This window comes from Protopterus annectens, chromosome 2.part0 (genome assembly GCF_019279795.1).
Source record: "Protopterus annectens isolate FY-2018-M chromosome 2.part0, PAN1.0, whole genome shotgun sequence".
Taxonomy (NCBI): Eukaryota; Metazoa; Chordata; order Ceratodontiformes; family Protopteridae; genus Protopterus; species Protopterus annectens.
In genome coordinates this window covers 1,673,147,188-1,673,173,969 of record NC_056728.1, presented here as the reverse complement: position 1 = coordinate 1,673,173,969, position 26,782 = coordinate 1,673,147,188, and the positions used below count along the sequence as shown (strand labels likewise).

Sequence of the window (26,782 nt, the reverse complement as noted above, 5' to 3'; positions counted from 1 at the left end):
TGGTAGTAATCTTTAGATTCTAGGCCTTAAACCAAATTTTGTAAGTCGAAGAACAGTGAGGTCTGAGAGCAAGAGAGCCAATAGAAAAGTGTACTTGATTACATATCAAATAGATCATTAACAGCTCATTATTAAGTCCTTTAGGATGTAAGGTTTCAAACTTAAAAATATACCATGCCTCTTTTTGCAACAGTAAGTCAGACACAGTCTATTACAACTATGTTTTTTTCACTTTGTGCTTTTCAAAAAAACTCAAATGCTGGATTAGAAGCATGATATTGCTTCAAATGAATATCTACTGGATTGTCCTGAGAGATATTTCTGGTATCCCTTAAATGTTCTAAAATATGTGCCCTCACTGTGCATTTTGTGTGATGTATATCATATAGGTCACATGGACATTTTGGGGAGTATATCACTGTCTTCTGAAAGCAATCCAAACAAGTTGTACCTCTAAATTTGTGCCCATTAAAAGACTACGATCTACATACTTACAAATACTTATAACCCTTAAATGAAAAAGGCATAGATATGTTATGTGTAACTGAACTGTTGAGCATGCAACATTTGTTAAGAAGAGGTCGATATCTATAAAATTGAGACTGGGCATGAAAATAATGTGTTAACAAAGCCTAGAAAAAATGAAAATGTAAGTAGCTGCATGGTAATTAAGATGGTGCCTGGTAGCAAATGAGCATACAGCAACCACGTGTTGTTTAAACTTTGTAGTTTTATAGATGAAAAAGTGTGATTGCAAGTAAGGGTACGGAAAATAGGCAAGAGGGAAATGGAATTTACTGGAGAAAATTTGCAGTGGAATCATGTTACTGGTACCAGATAACTAGGGAGTAAAAGTTACTTTAGTGGGATGAGGACAAGCAGAAGTTTGGACTGCAGGTTAGAGATTGCCTTTCATACCAAGGACTGATAACAGAATGTAGACAAAAGATAATGGATAGGGGAATGCTCGGTGACACACCAGCTATTTTAGATTTTTAAGCTGCATCTAGAACAGAAACAGCTAGTAGGAAATCAAAAGTATTACATGATAACTATAAGAATCCATTGGAGGAGTCCAACACGTGTCTGCTGTGCTGAAAAGATTATTCTACGTTACACAACTTATAAGTAAGGGTATGGCATCCAAGCCCAGGGAGGTCATTGTTTCTATGTAATCAGCTGTCATCAGACCAGTCATCGAATACAACCCACCCTTCGGTTGTACTTGACCAGGCACTTGCAACAACTTGAGAGACCACAGAGGTTCCTCACAAAAGGAATACAGTGAATAAACAAGTCTATTGCAGATAGTCTCAAAGCCCTGTTCCTATACTTAATCTCTTACAGACTGCTGCTTAGTTTACAAGGTATCCTCCAATCCCACACTGATGGAATTGTTGCACAGCTGCATAATGAATAGTATCAGAAGTACCTGTTCTAAGGACCTGAAATTTGTCTGCGACATAAACAAGACATGTTGAAGGGACAGTTATGTGTCTCAAATTACCCCTTCTCTGTAACAGGCTTCCTATTCATTTGAGCCAAAGCTCATCCTTAACCTTATTCAAAATAGCTTGGACCATTGGAAGGGAAAGCACAAAGTTATCCATGGTTTGTCACCTGTGTCCCTAATGGACCAAGGCAGCCTGTGAATGCTTGATGTGTACAAGTCTATATTGTAATCATAAAATTCATTGGAACATTGACACATGACAACAATGTTTGGATAAATTTGGGATAAGCTTTGACTAGGCTTAAAATGGCTTTTGAGCTGATAGCCAAGTAACTACCTATGAAGTTACAAAAGATTGAGAAAAAACACTGGGAAGGGAATTTAGAAAAGGAACAATGGAAGAACATCTGTATGGCTCCCAAGTGTAAGACAAAGTCCAAAAGGACTTTTGCTTGGAAATGTTTGCATATAAATTTTTATACCCCAAGCAGAATTTAGAGATTTTTTTTCTTCAGGTAGATTACAAATCCTGGATTTGTAATGGGAATGAGGGAGGTAGTTAGGAGCATTTTTGGGGGGGTATATAACAACTTGGCAGATTTTTTAAATTCCATACACAGTGTTTTGTCAGAAATGTTGGGGGTGGAAATAGTTGTAACTAAGAAATTGATTTTTCAGCTAGGATATAGGACCTGAATTAAATTGTCCACACACAGTAAGGCTACTGTTGGCTGCCAAAACACAATTACTAGAAAATGGAAAACAAAATCTAAACTAGTTGTAACTGAAGTATGAAGTATTGTAAATACGATAAATGAGCTGGAGGTGGGAGATTTAGAAGAGATAATGAGTAAATTAATCAGAAGTAAATGGAATTTGTGGAAGTAGTGTATGCAGAATAATGTTCAGGAGAAGGAGGACGAGTGAGGTTTAAGACAAGACTGGAATTGAGCAATTTATGCAATGTTAAAATGAATGATAATTGTTAAAAAGAAAACATGTATATTGCATGAAATTCATTGTATATATGGTTTTAACGTATGTGTATGCATTTGTTTGAAATGTAAACCACCATCATTACACTTTAAAAAAACAAAAAAAAATTATGCAATTTAAAATTTTCTCTCAAATAAACTTTATAGCAAATAATTGCATTAAAAATCTGTCTTTTTTTGACTAGTGCCTTATAAAAGGGACAGACAGCATGTAAACTGAATCACAACTTGTAAGTGACACAGTGATTGAAACTATAGACTAATCATTTAAGGACCCATGTGTATGTGTAGATTCAGCTATGAGATTTTCTAATCATATTAACCAATTGGTTAATGATAGTTATAGAACTGTAGGCTGTATAAAAAAGATTTATAAAGTCAAGGAAATCAAAAATGATGAAGTCATTGTTTGTTAGTTACATTAGACCCAAACTTGAGTATGGAATAACAATATGGAAACCCTGTAAGAAAATGAGCATGAGTAAACTGTAAAGAGTACAGTGGAAATATACCAAGGGCATCAATAGATGTGAAAATTTAAGTTATTATGAAAGATTAAAATATCTGAACTTGTACAGTGTCTCTTACAGATATCGAAGAGGAGATAATATTCAGGTATATAGGGCATTTAGAGACAACTACCTCTAGGAATGTTTGGGGAATCTTCAGATAACCTATTTAGAATAAAAGAAAATCATATGGAACAAAGGAGCATTTGCTATTAAAGTAGAGAACTGTAAAAAGGGGAAGAATCTAAGTATTGCATGGATTGACTATAAAAAAGCATTTGATAGTATCCCGCATTCATGGATAAAAGAGTGCCTAAAAATGCATACGGTACATCCTACACTGATCGACTGCATTACAGTGACCATGAAACAGTGGCAGACCACTTTGCAGTTAAGCCATGATAAAGGACAACTTATTATTCCAGGGATAAAAATTCAAAGGGGGATATTCCAGGGTGACTCTCTCACAGCTGTTATTCTGCCTTGCCCTTAACTGATTAAGCTGTCTACTTAACAGCTTAGGGCATGGGTATAATTTGTCTCCAAGAAAACAACAAAGTGTAAAGACTTCTCATCTTTTCTTTGTCAACGATTTGAAACTGTATAGCTCATCAGATGAGGAACTGAAAGCACAACTGCAAGTTGTCAAAACTTTTTCAGTTGATATAAGAATGCCATTTGGTCTTGATAAATGTGCAAAAGAACCTTTAAAGCAGGAAAACTGCAGCACCAAGAAAATGTCAGTTTGGGACAAGAATGTGATATAAAAGAACTTGTGCAAGAGGGCGTGTATAAATATGTGGGAACTGATGAAGGATCAACAATAAAACATGAACAAATGCAAATAAAACTTAGTAAGGAATACTTCAGAGGACTTAAATTAATCCTGAAAACAGCATTGACATCTATGAACAAAATCCAAGCTATAAGTCAATTTGCTCTTCCTGTCCTAACCTACAGTTTTGGAGCGATTGACTGGCCCCTAAAGGTGCTGGGTAGATTAGATAGAAAAACAAGAAGGATGCTTCATGCTCATCAAATGATTCGTAAAAATCAGTGCATACCAAGATTATATATTCCCTGTTCTGAAGGAGGGATGGGCTTCCTTGAAATTGATTACATGTATAGATCTGCAGTCATGGGACTCCACACATATCTGCTGATCTCACAAGACAAAAATGTAGTGAAAGTTTTGAAACATGAGGAGAATAAATCTAAGATGACTTCTCTGTTTAATCTGTCAGAAGCAGACCTCCCAACCGTCCCGAATTACTCGTTTTTTTCCGAGTTTTGGGGTCAAAATGAAGGGGTGCCACGATTCCCGAGTGGCACCCCTTCATTTCCGATTTTTTTGCTTTCTTTTTTTTATGTTTTGAAATTTCGCGCTGTCGGAGCTGATGTCACCACGTGCGCGATGACGTCAGCGCCGTCAACGCTACCAGCCAGTCGGAATTGAGCTCAAGGAGCTCTCGTCATCATTTCCGGCTGGCTATGAGCAGGCGGGAAATGAAAATTAAACAGTAGCAGCAGTAATGCTGCCGAGAATGGACTTATTACTTTTTAAAACTACTGCATGCTGCGAATGGGTTGGCCGACTGGACGGAGTTATTTTATTTTTCAATTTTTTTTCCAACGTGAATGGACTTTGGGCTGCAGGCTGAAAGAAAGAACCGGATGAAGCAGGTAAGGAAACAAAGTGTTTTGTGTGTGTGTGTGTGTGTGCGCGCGTGTCAAGAGGGCTAGCTAGTTCTTAAGAAAAGACACAGAGGATTTCTGGGCCGATGATTTCTGGACTATCTATTCTGTTTACAAGGTAAGGCTGCAAAGCTCAGTTTCTTTAGACATTTGTAAACCTAAGCAGCTGCAGAAGCGATGATTTCTTGTGTAGTAGTAGTATTGATTATATTCGCGCTGTTACTAGAGTTGGTAATGTTATTAAGAGAGCTGCCTGCCAAGTAAAGAAAGCCCTGCACAATCTAAAAAACTGGATACCTTTTATGCCTACATAGATATGGAATTCAAATTAACAAACTGTGTTGTGATGGAAGACTGGTAAATCAAGTGTATGTCAGACTGAGGTAAAAGGGAAACATGCAAAGCATTTATCCCAAGGGAATGTGCACATTCAATAAACTACAAAAAATGTACTCATCTCTGCAAGAGCAGATCTGCTCTGCTGTCTTCTGCAGGCTGATGAAATAACATTACTCTGTATTTTTACAGAAGTAGATATGAAGTTGTATTGTAAAGCCTAAGATTTCATCACTGCCATTAGACAAGTACAAGTTTCAATAACTGCATGCAAAGCTAGTGAATATGATGAATTAGGCAGTGTTTTCCACAGCTGTTATCTAGATTTCTCTGAACATCAAGTGGTATCTGTATGGTGAAATAAAACATTTGAAGTATATTTTTGCAGCACAAGCTCTCCCATGATGAGACACTGTGACACAAAAAAAGAAGTTATGTACTCACGTGTGTGTGTGTGTCTGTGGGTGTGTGTTTAAGTCAGCTGTGCTACTAGTCCAGGGCAGGAATAGTTTTGCTATGAATTTAAGTCCGAGGCCAAAAGAACTGTGTAATTTTTGTATTTTATTTGTAATTTAATTAAGCTGCTGGAGTTGGTCCAATGTATGTGTTTTTTATCTGCTAGCCTGTGCTGCAAGTCCAGGAACCAGTACAGCGATAAAATAAAATCGGACTTTCATGCACACAGTTCTGGGCGGGAACTGTTTGTATGAAAGCCCGATTTTATTTTATCTGCTGTGCAAGTGTATCTTAACTGCTTTTGCTGTCTGAGAGAATTTAGAGAACTTTTTGCTGAGAAAGTAAGAACTGTGTGCATTTTAATTTACAATTAATACACAACACACAGCTTGCTTAATCTGCTGCTGTCTGTTCAAACAAGCATATTATTTTACAATTTAATTAAGCTGTGTATATTATATGCTGGCTGCTGTTCAAGTCAGCTGTGCTGTTAGACCAAGAATATTTTTGCTGCGAAATTAAGGCCGGAGCCGAATGAACTGTGTATTTTATTTGCAATTTAAGCAAGCTTCTGGGGGCTGGGCCAATGGGTGTATTTTTTATCTGCTGTGATTGAAGTCCAAGAACTGTGTTTATGAAAGTGCATTCAATGGTTCAAGCGATTGGCCAATTGTATAGTATTGTAAAGAGATGTGTTTAATGCCGGATTTTTATCTGCATTTATTTTTAAGCACGAAAGAACTATCTGCTGCTGGGCCAAAGTGTTGTGTACTTTACACCTTACATTTTAAGCAAGATCAGTCTGTTCAAGCCATTAGCCAATTCTTTGTAAGGTCCGCTCTGTTCAAGCCATTATTAGCCAATTGCAATTAAGCAGTCTGCAAGGTCTGTTCATGCTGTGTTATCTGCATTTTATAAGGTCTGTTCATGGTCTGTCTGGAATGTTTGGCTCATAACATACTTTTGGTCTGTTCCTCTTAAAATTATTATTTTCTGGCAAATCCAGTGAGAACTGAATTCACTAAATAATCATAGCCATTTAAGTTTGTCTTTCTGTCTGTCAGGAAATGCATGGTTGGTAACACAAAACATTTTATAGTAGCAACTTTTCTAAGATCATACAAGCAATGTTTGTGTCCCTGGTTTTGGGCTTTTGTACCCTTCCCAATAAATTTTGTCTATTTACAGATTTCTTATGCTGCATAGGTCTTCAGGGGGAGAGAAGTGTAATGCTGCTTATGGTGTGTTTGTGTTGTCAGTAGTATGACCGAATACTTGTTTTTGATATAGAAGGCTGTGGGTTCTACTCCCACAGCATGTAGATAGATTGCTGACACTGTATTCTGTTGTACTTTGCAGCCTTGAAAATGTCCTCTTTGGCGGAGATACCTAGTAATTATATGTTATCAGTTTGCCATCCATTCCCCGTTGTAATATTACTAGCTTAGCATTTTTTTTATGCAACATATGCAAATTATATCTCAAGGGCAAAAGGCACTTTATTTGTAGATGAAACAAAGAAGAATTAAGCTGTTTGCTTGCAGCAAACCTCTTCATTCATTATATATCTTCTTAATGTGGAATTAGGTGATTTGTCTTCTAAAATGCGCTGTAACAAGTGTGCTGCATTATACGAGGAATATAACTTAATACTGTCAGGAAGGTGTATCAAACATGTATGTTTTGTGTGCAAGGGGGCCTATGATTTAAAAACACCCCAAAGCTAGTCTTTATCCACCACACTGACCAGATGCATTTTCTTTGAATGTGGGTATCAATGCTGTTTCAATGAATGTAAGTTTCGGCAGAGAAGCTAATGCCAAGTCTATTTTCATTGTGAGACTGCATTGCTTTGTTTAGCAGAGGTCGAATAGTGTTTATGCTATAAAATATAAAATAAAAATTTTAAATTAATCCAAATAAACATTGTAGAAGTAAAGCAGTATGCACATTATAGTGTTTATGGTAAATAGGGCAAAATAACCAGGTAATGAGACATTGGAATGGCTGCAGGGGGGCTCTGATGCCATATTTTAGTTCTGTTCAGTTTGTGTTTGTTTATCCCACAATTCCATTGGAGTGGGTGGGGTTACATAATTATGTATGCAAATTATATGTTAATCAGCGTACAGATTTGTACCTATTTTTCATGGTCCTTGTCCAGATTTTTGCTGTTTCCAGGTTGAGAGGTATGGTCAGAAGCATTTTGCTGTCAAGCAGGAGTGGAAATCAAACCAGAAGTAGATAAAAATAAGGCAGCAACTGAATGTGCCAAAAAACAAAAGAAAGAATATAAGGTGAAGGACCAGATGAGAAGGCAAGAAATGTGGAAAAAGCATAAATATAGTTGCAAGTATGGAGAGGAGAGGTGAATTTAAACCAAGAGATAAAAGGTTAATATTGGCAGCCCAAGATAGTGGGCTACATACATGTTGGTTTACATAGTCCATTGAACATGTTTGAGAAACAGACAAATGTAGGTTTTGCAAAACAGAATTGAGCAATTCATGTAATGTTAAAATGTTGCACACCTCGCTGCCGGTAGTGACATACTAATGGCAGAAGGACTGTATACTGAAAGGCATAATAATGTGGCGAGACTGCTGCACTGGGGATTGTGCAAACATTATGGTCCTGAAGTGGCTGAAAAACACAGGAAACATGAACCACAAAGCATCATAGAAAACGATGAAGTTTTCATCACATGGGATCACCCATTACCAACAGTTCAAAAGATAGATGCTAGAAAACCGGATGTAGTGGTCCAAGAAAAGAAGACAAAAGTAACATTGATCATTGAAATTGACACACCCAGTGATTACAGTGCCCTGTGCACAAAGAGACACAACGTCATAAAATATCGGGATTTGTAAGCATAAGCAAGAACAATCTGGAAGGAAGATAACCCAGATTGTTCCAATAGTAGTAGAAGTAAAGGATCTTATAAAAAAAAAGAGTCTACAATCATATTTCGATATGCTACCAATACATGTATATCTGTATGAATTACAGGAGGAGTCATTGCTGATCACATTGCGGGTGCTGCGAAGAACACTTTTGGCTGACATCAGAGTGAAGCAGTACTAAGTTCATGAAATATAATCGTAATTTGACTTCAGAATAGGGTCCATTCCCATCATGCTATTAGAAACCCCAAAAATTTGGAGAAATTAAAAAAAATATTTGTATGCATGTATTCTGAAAAGGTATGTTAATTTGCTTGGATGCTTAGGATGCTTACAGGCATAATACCATGCAATTAAGTCACGTAAATCAGCTCCTGAGATTTTTGTTCTGCACAAAGTACCAATTTCAATTAAAGCAAAAATCTATGCAAGAATTAAGTGTGTTACTGAGTATAATAGTTGGGAAAACAGAGCCTAGAAAATGGGTTAGTAGTACGTTGACCCTGGTCTCGTACAAGACAGAGTCAGAATTTGTATTGATCCATAAGATCTTCGCTGGTGGATCACAAAGAGGTCTGATCAGTTATAGATTACTGAAGAAGTGTTTGCAGCTGTCCATAATACCAGAGTATTTTCACTACTTGATGCTAACCAGGAATTTGGGCATTCTGTATTGAATGAGGCCTGTTCCATGCTCTGCACATTTAATGAGCCCTTAATTAGATAGGGATTCTTAAGGCTAGCTTTTGGGAAGTTGACAACACCAGTTAAAGTCAGTTTGGTTACTGCTTCTCAAGTGGAATTTTGATTTGGTTGTGACCTTTTATAAGTTTGTTTTGTATCAAGACTTGGAGGTTGGAGCATTTGAAACTCGGCAAAGGCAAATGCCAAATGTGTGCCACTTTTGTTGTGTGTGGGACTGCTGTTGACTGAAAATGGTTTACAGCCAATTGCTGGAAAAGTTCTTGCATTTTTGAATGTTTAGAATTCTACAGCCACATCTTCTCTTACTTGAGTGATATGGCATCTGTCAGAGTTTATTCGGCAGCTTTTCAGAGTAACTTTACCAGTGAGGAAACTGCTAGAGTGTGATGCAGTATAGTATTAGTCAACTGGTCACGGAAGGGGTTTTGAGTTACTGAAGATGTCATTGTTTAGTTTGCAGTTACTTCCTTTATTTGGTGCTTTCACTGTAGCATCAGTTTTGCAGGCAGCATCAACACTGTAATTGATAACAGTTTTTCAGCAATGTCTGTCTATGTGACAATGAACATATGTTTTTCAGCAGTTTACACAGTGTGTGTGTGTGTGTGTGTGTGTGTGTGTGTGTGTGTGTGTGTGTGCGTGCGTGTGTATCTCTGGAGTTGTCTGCGCAGCTTGGATTTTCAGACAGAGTTAAGTCCTTGTGGCTTGAAAACTAAGCTTGTTTTTGCCTTTTTACTGGTAGCAGAGGGTGGATTCCAGGTATAGAATATTTGATGATGCGAAACCCTGCAAATTATGAAAAAATAAGCTATGATTTTGGACTTTGATTAATAAGCTGGAAATGTAAAGGCATTGTTGTTACAGGTGTGCTGCTGGTTATTGATAGAACAAAGGACACTACTGTGGAGATTTCTGCAGAGGAATTCACCCACTTTAATAACTAGACTTGATGTTATGGTTTTTAGAGAAGAAAATGATTGGTTTTATGAGAATGTTAATTTTTGGTCAAATCATCAGAAACAGTGCAGTTATGCAGCAGATTACATTTGCTCAAAATTAGTTATGTATAGTTGGATGTAAATACCTAATAGTGCCGCTGCAGTGTGGCGTGCTTGTACTCAAATACTTTGATACTGTATGTAAAAACAGACAAACCATTAGCAGTAATGACATTTATTTAATTTATTTATGCCTCATTGAAGTTAGCACTGAAGGACAGTTTTGCAGAAATTGCATTTGGCTATGGAGTAGACATTTTTCACAGAAAATAAATAAAAGCCCAGCGGAGACCCCCATTATTGTGTACAAATCTGGTAGATAAATCTCGTTGAGTAAGTAGCTCAGTCACACAGTTAAGCAAATGGAGACTGAGGGAATCAAACGCAGGATTTCAGGAAGCAGCTCATTAACATTTCATGGTGTTAAGCTTTCCCCTTTCAGATACCTTTGTTGCTGAGTTGCACTTCCTTTAAAAGAGCAGGAGCAGTCCTGGATGTGGAAAATGACAAAAGCAGTGAGGTTTAAACTATTGAATCTTTTATTTCATCTTCTATTTTATTTCATCTTCTATTTTATTAATGTACTTAAACCTAAATTCAGTACAAAAAGTTTAGGTGAATCATTTGAAATTAAATGAATGTAAAGATTAACAAAGCTATTACAAAATTAGATGAATCCTTTCAGCAAATGCACACTGAGCATGCTTTAAATAAGTAAAATGTGAAATCTGACATCCGACAAAATTAAGAATCAGTGAATGAAGTAATTAACAATAATTTTAAGTCCATAAAAATAAACTCGTCAAACTGATGATAAAATTCAAAATACTTCCATTAACTAAAACTGATAGCCAGGACAACTAAGCTGGCAGGTTACTGCAGAAATGCAAAAAAGACATTGGGGTATACAAGACCCACAAGTCACTAATTTTAGCAAGCAACATGTAGTCAGAAGTTGTTAAAATATAGCTTCAGATACTGAAATGACAGTCCAGACATTAGTCTGTAGACCAAATACCGGAACCCTCCAAACTAGAACTAAAACAGGGTCTGCATAACTCATCCCTTGAGTCTGTTCCATTGTAGCCTCAAACCAGTTGCATAAGTGGCAGCACAGACCCAAATGCAGAGAAATGCTGAAACCTGCTGAGGACCAATCACGGCACCAGATAGTTTAAAAGGCACTGTAGCGGTTCCAGATGTCAGAGACCAAAGATCACGAAAACTGAGTAAAGACTACACAGTGTGATATAGTCAGAGAACAGTAGTCACAAAATGACATGCCAGCAGTCCCAGCTGCTTTAATAACCCCGCACCCTGAATACTTGAACTTAGAACCCCTGAAACCAGAATATTGTAAATGGAACCAAACAGAAAACAGAATCTCTCCAAGGATTGAACATGGATAATAACTAGTAAAAGCACCAAGGTCTTGAAGCAGTAAATGGATGATTGTCTGATTCAGGCAGAAAACAAGGACACTCTTCTAAAATATCTGGCATTTGTGAAAAGACTTCTAACTTGTCTAGGGTACACCATAAACGAAAAGATATCACAACTGGTACCCTCTCAAATAATTACATTCCTGGGTGCAAGCTTGAATACAACTGCCCAGATGACTTAACTTAAGCCAGAAAAACAAATTCAATTAATGACTTACTTCAAACAAGTGGCCACAAAAACCCAGCTATCTGCAAGACAAATTCTGCAGGCCTTGGGGTTCATGGCTTCCTGCATTCTAATAATTCCATATGCAGGACTGCATATGAGGAAACTTCAATGATACCTAAAAAGCTTATGGAGTCAACATTGTCACAGCCTGGAAACAGTGATTCCTATCATTCCTTGCCTGCAACAAGAGTTCCTGTGGTGAGCAGAGGCCTGTCGCCAAAACAAGGGACTGTCATTCATTCCACTCCCTGCCACCCAAACCCTGACTACAGACGCATCAGATTATGCTTGCGGGGCGCATCTGGCAGGGAGATGCATTCAGGGCCAATGGAGCCCAAATCAAATGCACCTACATATCAACCAGAAAGAGATGCTGGCTGTACAGAATTCATCCAGGACAACTACTGATAAAGACAGACAACACCACAGTCGTGGTACATAAACAAGCAGGGGGGGGGGTACCCATTCCTACCCCCTTTGCAGACTAGCCATGGCTTTGTGGAACACTGCCTTGACTTGTCAAATACATCTACAAGCTCAATTTCTGCCAGGAAAGCAAAATACTCTGGCAGACGAACTAAGCAGAAATCTTATGGACCCACAAGAATGGAAACTGGATCCACAAATCTTCAGCATGTTGACACGCAAATGGGGGAGCCCAGACATAGATCTTTTTGCCTCATCCCAAAACTATCAGTTGGACAAATTCTGCACAAGAATTCATCACAAAAAAAGCTTGGAAAGTGGATGCTCTATCCTTCAGCTGGAAAAACCTATCAGTCTATGCCTTTTCCCCTCTGCTTCTACCCTCCAAGGTCTTAATAAAAGTCAGACAGGAAAAAACAAAAATGATTCTGATTGCTCCAGACTGGCCTCGCCAACACTGGCACCCGCTCCTGTGCAATATGTCACACCTTCGTCCGTGGTACCTGCCTCAGACACCTTATCTACTGTCTCAGGAGAACTATCAAATTCTGCACACTCAGCTCCAAACTCTGAATCTTGCAGCATGGCTAATCAACTAATTTCACCAGTTACATCTCTCAGCAAACCTGTGATGGATGTCATTTTGGAGGCTTGAAGGCCTAGTACTAGAAAATCTTATGCTGATAAATGGAAAAGATTCTGTGCCTGGAACCAGTCACAAGGAATAAGCAAAGCAATGCCCAATTTTCCTCAGATTCTGCAATATTTAACTGAGATGCTTCACAATGGCCTGTCTTTCTCTTCCATAAAATCCATGCCTCTGCCATTTCAGCTCATTACAACACAGAACCTCCCCTCTTTTCTCATCCCCTGCTAAAGCAGCATCTCAGAGGGGCCAAGAATTTAAGACCTCCCAGGAGAGCACCAACTCCTGCATGGGACCTCAATTTTGTGTTGGAAAAGCTCACCCTATCCCCTTTTGAGCCAGCTGCTACTGCAGACATAAAATTTCTCTCTTGGAAGACAGCTTTTCTTTTAGTAGTCACTTCAGCTAGAAGGATTTCAAAACTACAGGCTCTCATGGCAGTGGATCCTTTTATTATCTTTTACCCAGACATGGTGTCACTCAGAACCAAGCCATCCTTTATGCCTAAAGTGGTATCTAGTGTGGCTCTTAATCAGACCATTCATCTGCCAACTTTTTTCCCAAATCCACAGAACAAGGGTGAGTGGATTCTGCATTCAGTGGATTCTGCATTCATTGGATGTACACAGACAACTAAAATTCTACTTAAACAGGACAAAATCTCTAAGAAAGTCTGAGCAACTACTGGTGGCATTTGCTGCAGGGGCAGAGGGAAAGGCTATTTCAAAGCAGACTGTTTCAAAATGGATAAGCCATTGTATTCGTTTCTGCTACATGCACCATGGTAAACCTGTTCCCAAGGGGATCAGATCCCATTCCACCAGGGCTGCATCTACATCTGCAGCCTTTCTCAGAGGGGTTCCTACCAGAGCAGCCTTTCTCAGAGGGGTTCCTACCAGAGACATTCTAGAAGCTGCTACCTGGAGCTCAGTCCATATGTTCATCAAACATTACCATTTACTGCTCTTCTCTAAATCCAGAGCAGGTTTTGCCACTGTTGTCCTGCAGGGCCTTATGCTGTATAATTCCATCCTCCCAACTATAGCTTTGGGATTCTACCCAAATGTAATGACTGCAACAGTGAAACAAGAAGAACATAGTACAGTTGTGTACACTTATCATAAATGTAGATGTTCGAGCATATTCACTGTTGCAGTCCTGGTTACCCACCCGCCAGCCCCCCCCCTGTTTTTTCTTTTACTATATCTCTTCTTTCTTTTACTATGCTCAAAAGCCTTTTTGGTGTATTTGCTTTTATTTGGAGGTTTATTTGTTGTGTTCTAAATTACATGCTTAGATATTTATTTATATATATATATATATATATATATATATATATATATATATATATATATATATATATATTTTGCTCCCCATTTGGGGGGCACCTGACATCTGGGGCAAGAAAAACTGATTAAAATGGCGTTGGCTGCATGTTTTATACCCCCTAACGACCTGACGTCATGGAAAAAGAGACAGCAATCAACACAGGACCCAAGACTTTGTTAAACAGGCCGACTGAGGGCAACCTGCCAGCAGATTACCCAAATGTAATGACTGCAACAGTGAATACATTCGAACATCTACATTTATGGTAAGTGTACACAACTGTACTTTCTATAGCCTTGCACATTCCCAGCTGAGTAGAGGAAAGGGCATGCAGTGGATTTGACTGTATGTTTTGTCTCTCATTTCTGCAGGGGACATTGTCAGCAAGCAGCACCCACCCACCAACTCTGAAATAATTGAAAAGCAGTCTCCCTAGTCTTCACCAAGGAAATTCCACTTCCTTATGTGCTTCCTGCGTGCCTGCAACCCCTCCCCTGAAAGAGACATGCAGGACATGCCCCTTAACTCCACCCCCACATCTGTCTTTTGCAGTACCGAGGTTCTTCTGTGTTGCAGTCAGGGCTCCATTCCTCTGCACCACAGAGCCAGGCAGCTGTGGACATTATTTTAGCTACAGTGAGAATGCTGTCCTCACAGTTTCAGAGTTAATGACCAGGGAATAGCAGCAAAAAGTTTTAAGGAAACTTCAATTTTGGACATGCTTATGTGAACATAGTTCAGAAATTGCATTATGGTTCAGGAAACAAAGCTCACAAATAGAATGTTGACAGTTGTGAGGTTTGCCTGAAGTGTAATAGACCTAAATGTATGCCCACTGTTGGTATATGTCTGACCTCTGAATACAGTGATGCAGTTGTTTTGGAGTTACATGAATTTGAACTTGGCACATGATACCTTCATATCATTGATCAGTTTATGCATTTTCGATGCTGGAAGCGTTATGAATGCAAAGAGTTTTCATGAATTATAAAGAAATGAAGAACACTTAATGTTTAAAGTGCTAGGCTTTTATTTACAGCATCACCCAATTGGAAGTGATGTATTCCTTTTTAATTTACTTTTGTTTTGAAGACATTCCGTGTTCCCACTTGTTATATACACTTCTGTTAGACTTTTACCAGTATAATTGCTTTCTGTTTGTCAGTTGTCAGTAATTATGTTATAGTCTCTTGTTTGTAAATTTGCTTCTTCGAGGCTATGTTTTGCTTATGGGCAAGAACATCATTCTAGAGTTGACAACAGCAGATTGAACTGTGCCATATCCTGAAATCAAAAGTATGGATTTTTAAATAATATTTATATTGTCGGATGAAATGCAGTGGAGTGGATTTTGGTACAGTCGAGCACAGATGAAGAGTATGCTTCATTTATTGTGATGCAATGAAAGTCTGTTGCTTACATAGTCAGTTGAGCCTTTTCTTTATTACCTTACTTCGTTCACTAAAAGAATGTTTATGCCTTGTGTAGTATTAGTGTAAGTAACATATTTCTGCAACTGGAAATTTCTTATTCAGCAGTAAGGTGTATTGTGACATTTATCTGGTTACACTGAAGTTTGGTATGTACCTCTCAAGACATCCGCAACAACTGGAAAGGCCGCAGAAATACCTCACTAAAAGAATCACAGGCCTAAAGCAGATGCCCTACACTGACCGCCTTAAAAAACTTCAGCTATACTCTGTCGCATATCATCTACTCAGAGGCAATCTCTGCTTAACATACAAAGCCATGTCAAACCCAGAGTTGTTGGACATGCTACACTTAAAGAAATCCCAATCCCTCAGAGCCACACGCTCCAGGGATCTATCACAATAAACAAAATATGCTGGAGGGATAAGTTCCTGACCCAGAGACTCCCCAGACTCTGGAATAGATTGCCCATACATGTCAAGCAGAGTGCCTCTTTGGCCCTCTTCAAAAGGAACCTTGACGATTGGATGGGAGAAAGGAAATTCACCCTGGGGATCACGTCAGTCGCCCTGCTAGACAGGGGTCCAGGGAAGTAAATAGTGTGGGAAGAAATAGCCAGGGAATTGTTATGGCTAGGCTTGTATAGGCCGTAGGGCTAATAGCCTAGTACGAACCTATGCATTCTTTAACTGATAAAAAAAAAAAAAAAAACAGTGCTAAATATGTCTTAATATTTAAAGTACACTGTTAAAGAAATATCACCCGAGTAGCTGGTGGAAAGTCGTGTACTTATTTATTTTTTTGTTTCGTATCGTCTTTGCTTTGGAAAATTTTGAACAGTTAATAGTCAGTTTTGTAAAGTTACGCTTGTCTGAATGAACCATTTAGAGGTCCATACATTTATTTTGAAGGCACTACTCACAATTTTGCATTGTTGAACTAAGTGAGATTTAATGTTTGCCATGGCCATTCTTTTTTGTTGTGCTCTATTGTTATGTGTGTGTGCGTATGTACATTTATTATTGTTATTTTTTTAATGTGTTGCAGGTACGAGACAAGGCTCAGCGTGCATCAAGAATTTTTCTCGACATTGAGGCTGGAGCACCAGTCCTCCTCATTCCTGAAAGCTCCAGGTCCAGTAAGCTGATTGTGGTGAATCTTGGCAAACTGAAAGTGAAGAACAGTTTCCTTTTTGCAGGCTGCAAGGGTACTTTCTCACTTCGGGACAAGGTAGAAAAAATTACAATGATTGAAGCATTTTTCCCACTTCTGGTGAGATTTATTTTCTATAGTTTACAATGCTTGTTCTTTTCTGGCTGACAGTGTTACTAACATGCTAAACATCTTGCTGTTACTGTTTTGACATGCACTGTTTTTGGTTGTACGGCTGATGATGGCTAGCATTTCCCTCACTCTGTGTGTTGTGCATTTCATATCTTAGAGATATGTGGTCTTTGTAAAAAATCAGCAACAGCGTAAGCCTGCTGATGCTCATACATTCTGTTCCTTTCATTCCTGCTGTTTTAGGTCACACAAATGCATGGAAAATGGAATTTTCTGAATCCGAGATATCTGATTTTGGAAGCCTTGTGCAGTAGGGAACTTTTGAGAATCCCCTTATGCTGTTGCCAGTCAGTATTGTTCTTTTTGTTCTGTACTTGGGGTGAACACATCGTTCTGCTTGTGCATGTCACAGCATCTCATACCACACATCATTCTGAAAAAAATGTCCAATCCATGCAGTCTTCGTTGTGATCACAGGTTCTTTTGTGCAGTTTCCCCCAGTACAGATGTAACTTCTGGAATGGAAAGTGTCTGTAATTTGATGCATGAGAAACTTATACCTTCCACATTTTTCTGTGGTTACCATGTCATGTGCCAGGATCAGCAGCAGTATTGTATCAGCTGTCTGGAAGAGGAGCACAACTTAAGCACTGATTCAAGTGGCAGTGATTCAGCCTGGCCACTCATAGGTGAGGAAGATAAAAGCTTCAATGAATACACTGCCCCTGACATTCTTCACAGTAAGCTGTTTATGGGATGTAGCCATTGGAAGAGAACTGTACTTTCAGAATAATTTTGAGAGCTCGGCTTACTTCTTCAGAGATGACTGGACTCCTTCAAAGATCAAGAAGTTCTGCACAGGGTACACCTTCAAGGCAGCTTGAGCAGTGAATGGCTTCTCCATTCCATACTTCAGGACTGTCCCTGTTCAGAGTATTTTTGAGCCTGCTATCTGGACAACTGTCTTGTTGCAAGTAGTGCAACATGGATATTCATTCCAAAAGCAGGGCAGTGTTGCTGCTCTTATGTAGTGTGTTCAGAGTTTGGCAGTGTACATATATGCAGTCAAGAAGTGCTTTGAATGCTAGAAATTTATTTAGTCCACCAAGTATAGATGATGTAAAAAGCTGAAGTCTCTCTTCAGTGTGAGCAGAATGGCAGTTTTGGTGTGCAACCACTGTAACTAATGCAGGGATCCACAGGATGATCGCTGGTATTATCCCAGTCAGGAGAAGGGGGGTGGGGTAAGGGACAAGGAAGCTAGACATTGGCAGAACCCCCATCATCTGAGTCTACCAACTTGGCTGCCTGCACTCTTTCACCAACTGTGAGATGTTCCTCAGCAAGCAAGAAAGCATCCTTGTAACTTTATCTGCTGACAGGCAGGAAGATGATAAAAGAGGCATTCTTTGGCTCTACCCTGGGGAATGCTTCACAAGGTTCACAGAATCATGCCTTCTACATTGGACCAGAGGGCCACTATTTCAAGTGGACCAAGTCCTTGAGTCTCATGGTGAATGCTTAAAGATTCATAAGTTTATAGGTTCATTGGAGTTTCAAGGCAGCTGAGTCAAATGACCAGGTGAATAGACACTCTATAAGGTGCAGCTATGATGCAGCTGAAGCCTCAGCCAGGTCAGCTGCATCAGCTTCTGCTTTAAGGAGATACTCCTGGCTACATCTGCAGCCCCTCCATGACGACTTCATGGCTAAATTGATGCCCCTCTAGACCATTCAGTCTTGTTTGGCTCCAAAGTAGCTGACCTCTTCAAGTCTCTACAACAAAAAGGTAAAGAAATGCAGGATCTAAAACACCTGTTAGTTTTGCCCATCTCTAAGTTCCATAGGAACTACCCTGCCAAAACCCACTTAATCAGAAAACCACCTCACCCTATGTCTCCCTCAAGGCCCAGGAGACCTCCTAGAAAGCAGGCTCCTCCGGCTAGAGCTTCTCCAGCAACCAACGAGAGGCCTCCCTTTCAAGATAGGGCAGGTAGTGTCTGACTACTTGCCAACCTCATTACCTACCCCTCCTACCACTGTCTGCCTGTCTCTCTCACTGTCTCCCTGCATGGTCCCATATTACCTTAGACAAATGGGTTCTTTCCATCATCCAGAACTGCTATTTCATGACCTGGATCACCCCCCTGGTAAGACTGGGCACCTCACAGACACCCACCAGTCAGCTACTCTTCCTGCAACCGGTACTGCAAGCTCTGCTGGCTCAAGGCACCATAGAACCATGCTTCGGGAAACAAAAGGAAGAGGATTTTACTCCAGAATCTTTCTGGTTCCCAAAAAAGATGGACCATGGATACCTATACTAGATTTCTCACATCTCAACCCATTCCTAAAGGTGCCTACCTTCAGGATGCTCACCCTTCCCACCCTCTGCTCCTGCCTCTAGGGTTCATGGCAACCTTAGACATAAAGGATACTTATCTGCACATACCAGTAAAACCCACATTCATTAAGTACCTGAGGTTTTTGGCAGGCTCATCCCATTTTCAGTTCTTTGCCTTGCCCTTTGGGCTGTCCACTGCATCTAGGGTATTCAGAAAATGTCTGGCTCCAGTCATCGCCTATTGCAGGACAAAGAGTATCCAAATATTCCCTTAATCTAGATGACCTGCTAATCCAGGCAAACAGTCAGAAGACCCTTGTTCTTCACACTCGGGTTCTTCTGTCCCTCCTGCAGTCTCTAGGATTTCAAATAAATTTCCCCAAATCCCATCTGGAGCCCACATAGGACATTGTTATCCTGGGATGCAGGATTCACACGGACCTCATGAAGGTCTTCCTGCCACCAGGCAAGATGATGTCCTTGACAGAACACCTGCTCAACGTCCTCCAAGCATCAGAACTTGACACCAAGGCAATACCTGAGACTTCTGGGTTACATGGCAGCCACTATACCCATGCTCCCCCTAGCAAGACTGCACATGAGGAAACTGAACCCAATATTCCCATCCCCTGGAATTCAGGGTACCTCTTCTTCCCTGCCTGAAGCAGGAAATTCAGTGGTGGCTGGGACAGGTGGCCAAGAACCCAGGCCTTCCTCTACAACCGACCCCACCCACTCATATCATGCATACAGACACTTCAGATCTGGGCTGTGGAGCAACTCTAGGCCAAAGACATGTGCAGGGTTTGTGGCCAAACACATAGAAACTAGAGCACATTAATATCAGAGAGATGAGGGCTATCCTCCTGGCTCTACAAGTCTTCCTACCCTACCTCCAGCAAGGCCCTCTCAACATTTTCACAGACAGTACCACTGTCATGTGGTATCTCAACAAACAGGGAGGGACCAAATCCTACCTCCTTTGCAGACTAGCTCTGCTGATGTGGGAACTGGCCACCTCACAAAGGATTACCCTACAGGCAATTTACATCCCCTCCCTTCACAACTCCCAGGCAGATTATCTCAGCAGGACCATCTCAACCAACCATGACTGGATGCTTCACAGAGATGTCTTCCTAGATCTGGTCTTGGATACTCATCAGATAGACCTGTTTGTCTCCTCCATCAACAGGCAACTTCCTGGCTTCTGCACCAGGACACCAGACCCTAAGGCACTGGCCTTCTCAATTTCTTGGAAGGGGAAATCTCTGTATGTTTCCCCACCTTCCCTCTGATTCAGAAGGTGCTGGTGAAAATTCACCAGGACACATCAAAAATCTTGCTGGTGACTCCCTACTGGCCAAGAGTGCACTGGTTCCTCCTCCAGTTGTCCAAGGGCAATCACCACAAGTTACCCCCCTCAGTGGACCTCATCACACAACACAAGGGAACACAGGTACACCCACACTGGCAGTCTATGCACCTCACCCTGTGCTTGATAGGATTCTGATGTCTTTGAAACACCTGTACATCGAGGACATGCTCAGTGTCCTGCAGGAGGCCAGGAAACCTAACACAAGAAATTCTTATCTCTCAAAGTGGAAAAGGTTTTCCATATGGTGTCACAAAAGACAGTTGGACCCGCCAGGAAGCGACATCCCTCTGATCCTGTCTTACCTGTTTGAACTATTGTAGACAGGCCTCGCTTACTCCTCTTTGAAAGCACACTTGTCTGCAATCTCTGCCTGTCTCCCTCTGGATCCACCCCTAGCATCCAGACTTTCAGCCAAACTCTTCCTCAAAAGGGTTCTTCACCTGAGACCTCCCAGGAAACAGTCCCCTCCTCCCTGGGACCTTAACTATGTACTAGAAAAACTGACCCTGGCTCCCTTTGAGCCAGCAGACAAAGCCTCCCTAAAATTTTGCACATGGGGAAAGCAGTGACCAAACAGACCATTTCGGCCTGGATCTCAAGGGCCATTTCATTCTGTTACTTGTACCATGGGAAAACCTTGCAGGGGAATGTTAAAGCCCACTCCACCAGAGCAATGGCCTCTTCTCTGGAGCCATTTTTAAGCAGCTAGACACCAACACAATCCTTGAAACAGCAAACTGGTCCTCACTGCACACTTTTACCAAACATTACAAGCTGGACTACATCTCTAGGGCCAGGGTGGGGTTTGGCAAGGCTATCCTTCACAGATTCCTGAAAACTTCTTCCAGACCACCACCCAATTCACAGTGTGCTTTGGCACTCACCCACATGTACAATACTGCAACACTGGAATAGAAAGACATAGGAAAGTTGTGCAAAATCTTACCATGGCCATAGATGTCCTTCTCTTCCATGTTGCAGTATTCCTTCCCTCCCCCCTTCCCCTCCTGTCCGGTTGCATTTGCTCTTCTGGGTGGCACTGGATGGGCTATGCCCTACTGGGACTGGCTCCGACTGGGGCTTTCTGTTCTGAGGGCGGGTGCATGCAGACATCACTTTTATGGCCCACATTCCTGCAGCCACGTCAGACACTGGTCGCACCTTGAGAGACTGAAAAACTTTGGAATACTGGCCGGACGTACACAAAAGGAAGAAAGGTAGGCTCACATGTAGAATACTGCAACATGGAAGAGAAGGACATCTATGGTCATGATAAGATTTTACACAACTTTCCTTTCTTTTGAAATCACAAGGAACAATGTGGCACCTTTTCCCTCATCTAAGGAAAACATCTGTGGATAATCATATTGCTTCTGTGTATCAAGTGGCTACCTACTCTTTAAATGTTCTTCTGCTTTGGCTGCTATGGCAGGAACTTTTAGAAGTAGGTTTGATTGGTCACATACTTAAAACCTTCCTGAGTATGAGTTATCCATAAGAAAGAGAGGTATTTTTGAAACCATCTGCTTCAGAGTTTCTTAAAGTATCATGAGAGAGGCAAGCTGATTCAGGGAATTTCACAGATTTTTCAGCCTTCCTTTTTCCAAGTTTGCCAAGGAGGTAATGCTTTCTCTGCAAATGTTTACAAAACGCAAACTAAGCAGATCCAACAGCTGCTAGTAAGTAGACTTTTACAAAGTGGTGTCAGGGAGGTTCCAGAATGAAAGGAAAATCACCCAGAATAAAGGACAGACTAACATGTCTGAGTATATATGCAAAAATCTTTTGACTCAGGGGATTATAGAGGCAGTCCTTCCTCCTCAGAAAGAAGAAGGGTTTTATTCAGGAATGTTTCTGGTGTCGAAGGAAGAAGCTGAATAGAAACCCGTTTTTGGCCTTTCCTTTTTAAACTAGTTTGTTATAGGGCCGAAGTTTAAAATGTTATCTCTTACCAACATTTTACATATTATTCTGCTTTTTAAGTTTCCTGGAAACCTTAGATTTAAAAGTTCATATAGATCCAGATTTTAAAAGTTTCTTAATGTTTTCTGTCTCTGGATCACACTTTCAGTTTTCTGTACTACCCTTTGGGTTATCCAGTACTCTTCAGGGTATTTACAAAGCATGTAGCTCCAGTGATGGTCTACTGCAGCTTTTAAGTTGTACTCATTTTTCCATATTTAGACAACTTGCTTATCTTTGCAGTATTTTTCAAAGTGTCAAAAGTGTCAGGAATCTCTTATTTGGAAGAGAGATTTGTTGCACAGACTGGGGTTTCAGGAGAAATCTTACTTGATTCCTCCTCACTAGATAGTTTTCCTGGATTGTCGCTTGGTTACCTCAGTTCAAAGAGTTTTTCTTCAGCATGAAAATGTTGACCTATATTGAGAACTGTTCCTGAGCTTGCCCATTCAGACAATTGTCTTAGCAAGGAAATTTCTCAAGGATAGTTGGTCTGTTCTATTATTCTCACGATTCCTCTGGCAAGACTCCTCGTGAGAAAAATTCAGTGGTACCTGAAAATCTGTTTGGTCCCAACACCAATATCCCATTGACATTCCAGATTTCAGTTTGGGGGCTTTTGAGAGTGGAGATTCTTTGGTGGAGAAACCAGTTTCATCTGAAGCCAGGGATTCCATTTTCCCTTCCAGTTCCAGCACAGTCTGTAACAACAAACACCTCAAACCTAATTTTGGGAACAGTGTCTGTGGGGTTAAAATTGCAAGGTCTTTGGAACAGCAGAGGTAGACTAAAACACACAAATGTAAAAGATATGTCGGCAGTTACAAATATGCTCAACTTCTCAATTATCTATAACCCAGGACCACTGCAGGTGTTTGCAGACAATACCACAGTGATGTGGTATATAAATAGGGGGGACCAAATCCTACCCTCAGAGCAGACTAGCCATGGTAGCCTGTGATGTAGCTTCTTAACACAGTCTAACTTTACAGGCACCTTAATGCCGTCAGAGCAAAATTGCATGGCATACGAGCTGAGCTGGGCTAGGACATACCCTCATGAATGGAAACTGAAACAGGATTTTCCAGGACTTGATCCAGTGCGGAGAACACTTTAGATGGATCTTTTTACAGTTAGTCACAACGATCAGTTGGCATAATTCTACTCTAGTACTTCACGCAAGAAGGCCTGAAAAACATATGTTTTTTCTTTTCTTTGGACAGGGATGTCCCTATATGCTTTTCCTCCCTTTCTACTAATATCCAAGGTCATTCAGAAAATTCAGAAGGGGTCTCCAAAGATCATGATGATGACTCCCTTCTGGCCCAGGCAGCAGTGGTTCTCCCTTCTATTAGAAATGGCCAATGACAATTACCACAGGGTTCTTCACAGACTGAACCTACCCACACAAGATGGGGAGTGTTTGATATATCTCAACTCCAAATTACTGCAACTAACTGCCTGGATTATAGTCATAATACCTTTTAGACTCTTTATTGTGAGGCATGCAGCAGGTATTAAACTAGGTAAGAAAACGTTCTAATAGAATATTATACATTTGCAAATGGAAAAGGTTTACCTGTTGGTGCCAAAACAAGAACCAGGCTCTGTGTGGTTCTACATTGAGTAAATCACCATCCTCTGGCCTATACGTCTTCTCCATCAAGGTTCATTTGTTGTTTATTTCTGCATGTCTGCCCTTGGATCCACTTCTTTCAATGCAATCTCATGTGAAAATGGTTTTGAAAGGAGTGTTGCATACCAAGACTTCTAGAAAACAGTTGCTCTTCTTTGGGATCTTAATTTTACTTTGGAAAAATTAACTCTGGCTCCATTTGAACCAGTATGTCTGGGTGACTTTCATGTTCTTAATGTGGAAAAACAGTATTACTGATTGCTCTGACTTCTGCAAGAAGAGTGTCTGAGTTGCAAGTCTTTATGGTGGGTCAACCTTACCTAATTTTCCACAAATATAGGGTTTTCTTAAGAATGAATCCTCTTGTTTATTCTTTAAGTTGTTTCTGAGTTTGCTTTGAGTCAAGCTGTCCATCTCTCTGTCGTCTTTCCAGAACCTTAAAACAAGGGAGAGAGGATACTCTGTACATTGGATGTCCGCAGACAACTCAGATTTTATCTTGAGAGAAGTAAATCATTTAGGAACTGTGATCAGCTTATTTCTTGTGAAGGTATGAAAAACAGACCAACAGGCTAAATAACCTTACCATGATATAACCATTTACCAGGTCAATTGCCTCATGCTATTTCCTTTTGTTATACACATCGTAACAAGGCAAATCCAGGTAGAACAAGGTTTAGTCTACCAAGGCCTTGGCTTCATCAGTGGCTTATTGAAAGAGTTGGATTTTAAAAGCAGCAACTTGGTCTTCTGCACATACCTTCACAATGCACTACAAGCTAGATTCCATCTACAGGGTATAGGACAGGCAGCAATGATCAGAAGATGAACATAGTACAGGTGTGTAAGTAAACTTAATCACAACAGTAGATGTCCAAATGATTACTACTGCAGTAGCCTCTATCTCCCTCCGCCCCCTTTTATTTTTGTATGTTTTTGTTGCCAGGGTGAGGAAATATAATTTTATTTTCCTAGCATTGACCTTTTCGGAGCTGTAGCCTCCTTGTCTCACTTGGTATGACGCTGTGAAGGGCTTAGTGCTCAAACCACTCATTTTCTTCAGCTTGAGCTCAGTGAAGGTTTGAACATGTAGATGGTGCCCTTAAAGCTTTGGATGCAGACTGGCTGTTGATATCCTTAGCATGTTATGAAACTGTATAGCTAAGGCTACTACTACAGTAGTGATAATTGAACATCTGCTGACTGTATTTTCTTAACATTTAAATGTAGCCTTTTTTCAGTACCCCACTCATTTACATGGGTGAGTTCCTGCTGTAATGAGATGGAATCCAGGAGGGGAAGGGGATTTTGACAGTTGTACCTAGTTTGCAGTCCTCTGTAAACTTCTTTAAAAAGGGGTCCTGATCTCTAGAGATTAGAGAAGTAGATTCCAAAATGGAAGGGTCCCCGTACTGAGCCCTGGAGGATGCCACTAGTTTCACACCTGGCACTCTGATGATGTGGACTGTGTCTTTTAGCTAATTTGCTATCTGTCTTGATAAGTAAGGTTCAGTGTTTAAGGCACTTAGCTTATTAATGATTCCATATTGGGGAGTGGTGTCATATGGTTTGATAAAATCCAGATAAACTGAGTGAACAGGATGACTGCTATCTGTAGCCTTAGTAACATTCTTGAAGAAGTTGACCAAGTCAAAAAAAGCAGAATATCCCTTTGACAAAGCCACGCTGGTGTGGGTCTAGCCTGTTAAGGTTTCTGATGCCATAGTTAATGAATCAGTTATAATGCATTTTTGGCTTTGCAAATCATACTAGTAAGGCTAACAGGTCTGTAGTTCTCTTGCTCCATTTTAGGTTTGCCTTTTGTAGGAGTATCACAACTTCAGTTTGAAATATGTCGGGGTCATACTTTGTACATAAGTTTATTTTAAACAGTTTAAGGGGGGGGTTCAACAAAGGCATGTATAAAATCCAGTAAAATTGTTCAGCCCTGTAGAAGTAGTATTTTTGTTCTTGGAAAGTGCCTTCAGCACATGGTCCTTTGTGATGTTAAGAGGTGTAAGATATATAAGAATTGCTGTTGAAGGAATAACTGTCTCTGGGTAAAGTTAACACTAATTTTGTCAGGTGGTATATTTGCTGTGTCACATGGGTTAAAGTGAGTGGTGCCTTTATGAATTAGTTCCAAACACAGGTGGTGGTTTTACTCTTCTAACGCAACTATTTTATTCATTTATTTATTTATTAATCAATCCTTTTGTTGACCACCAGGTTGGTCCCACTAGGCTGGTAGCCTCTTTTCAGGGGAGACCCAAGATGGTATTTATACTACTAGGGAAAATTTGTCCAGGGCATTGGGGAAATTCGCTTACTCTTCGATAGGTGCCATGGGATCTTTTAAATCCATTTGAACTACCACATACTCAAGTAGATGGGGCCTCAGTTTAACATCTCATCCAAAGGATGGCACACTCAAGAGTGCAGCACCCATGGTTATTCTGTACTGTAGTGTCAGAAACTGATCTGCATGGTGTGGGAACAGAACCCACAGCCTTCGTGCACCAGAGGTGTGTGTGCTACCTGATGTGGCACTCACACTGACAAACTAGAGAAGGACTTGTCATTATCTTTTACTTCAGAGGCTAATTTAAATTTGTGATTTGCCCT

General features: G+C 40.3%; 1 protein-coding gene across 1 annotated transcript in view; it reads left to right on the top strand.

Annotated features, from left to right (window-relative positions):
* The window catches only part of VPS13D (vacuolar protein sorting 13 homolog D), a 3,321,573-nt gene that overhangs the window by 1,383,460 nt on the left and 1,911,331 nt on the right, over positions 1–26,782 (top strand). Inside the window, exon 25 of the mRNA XM_044060428.1 lies at positions 16,604–16,828. Within this exon, the coding sequence (XP_043916363.1) occupies positions 16,604–16,828 (225 nt within the window). The remainder of the gene's footprint in view (positions 1–16,603; positions 16,829–26,782) is intronic.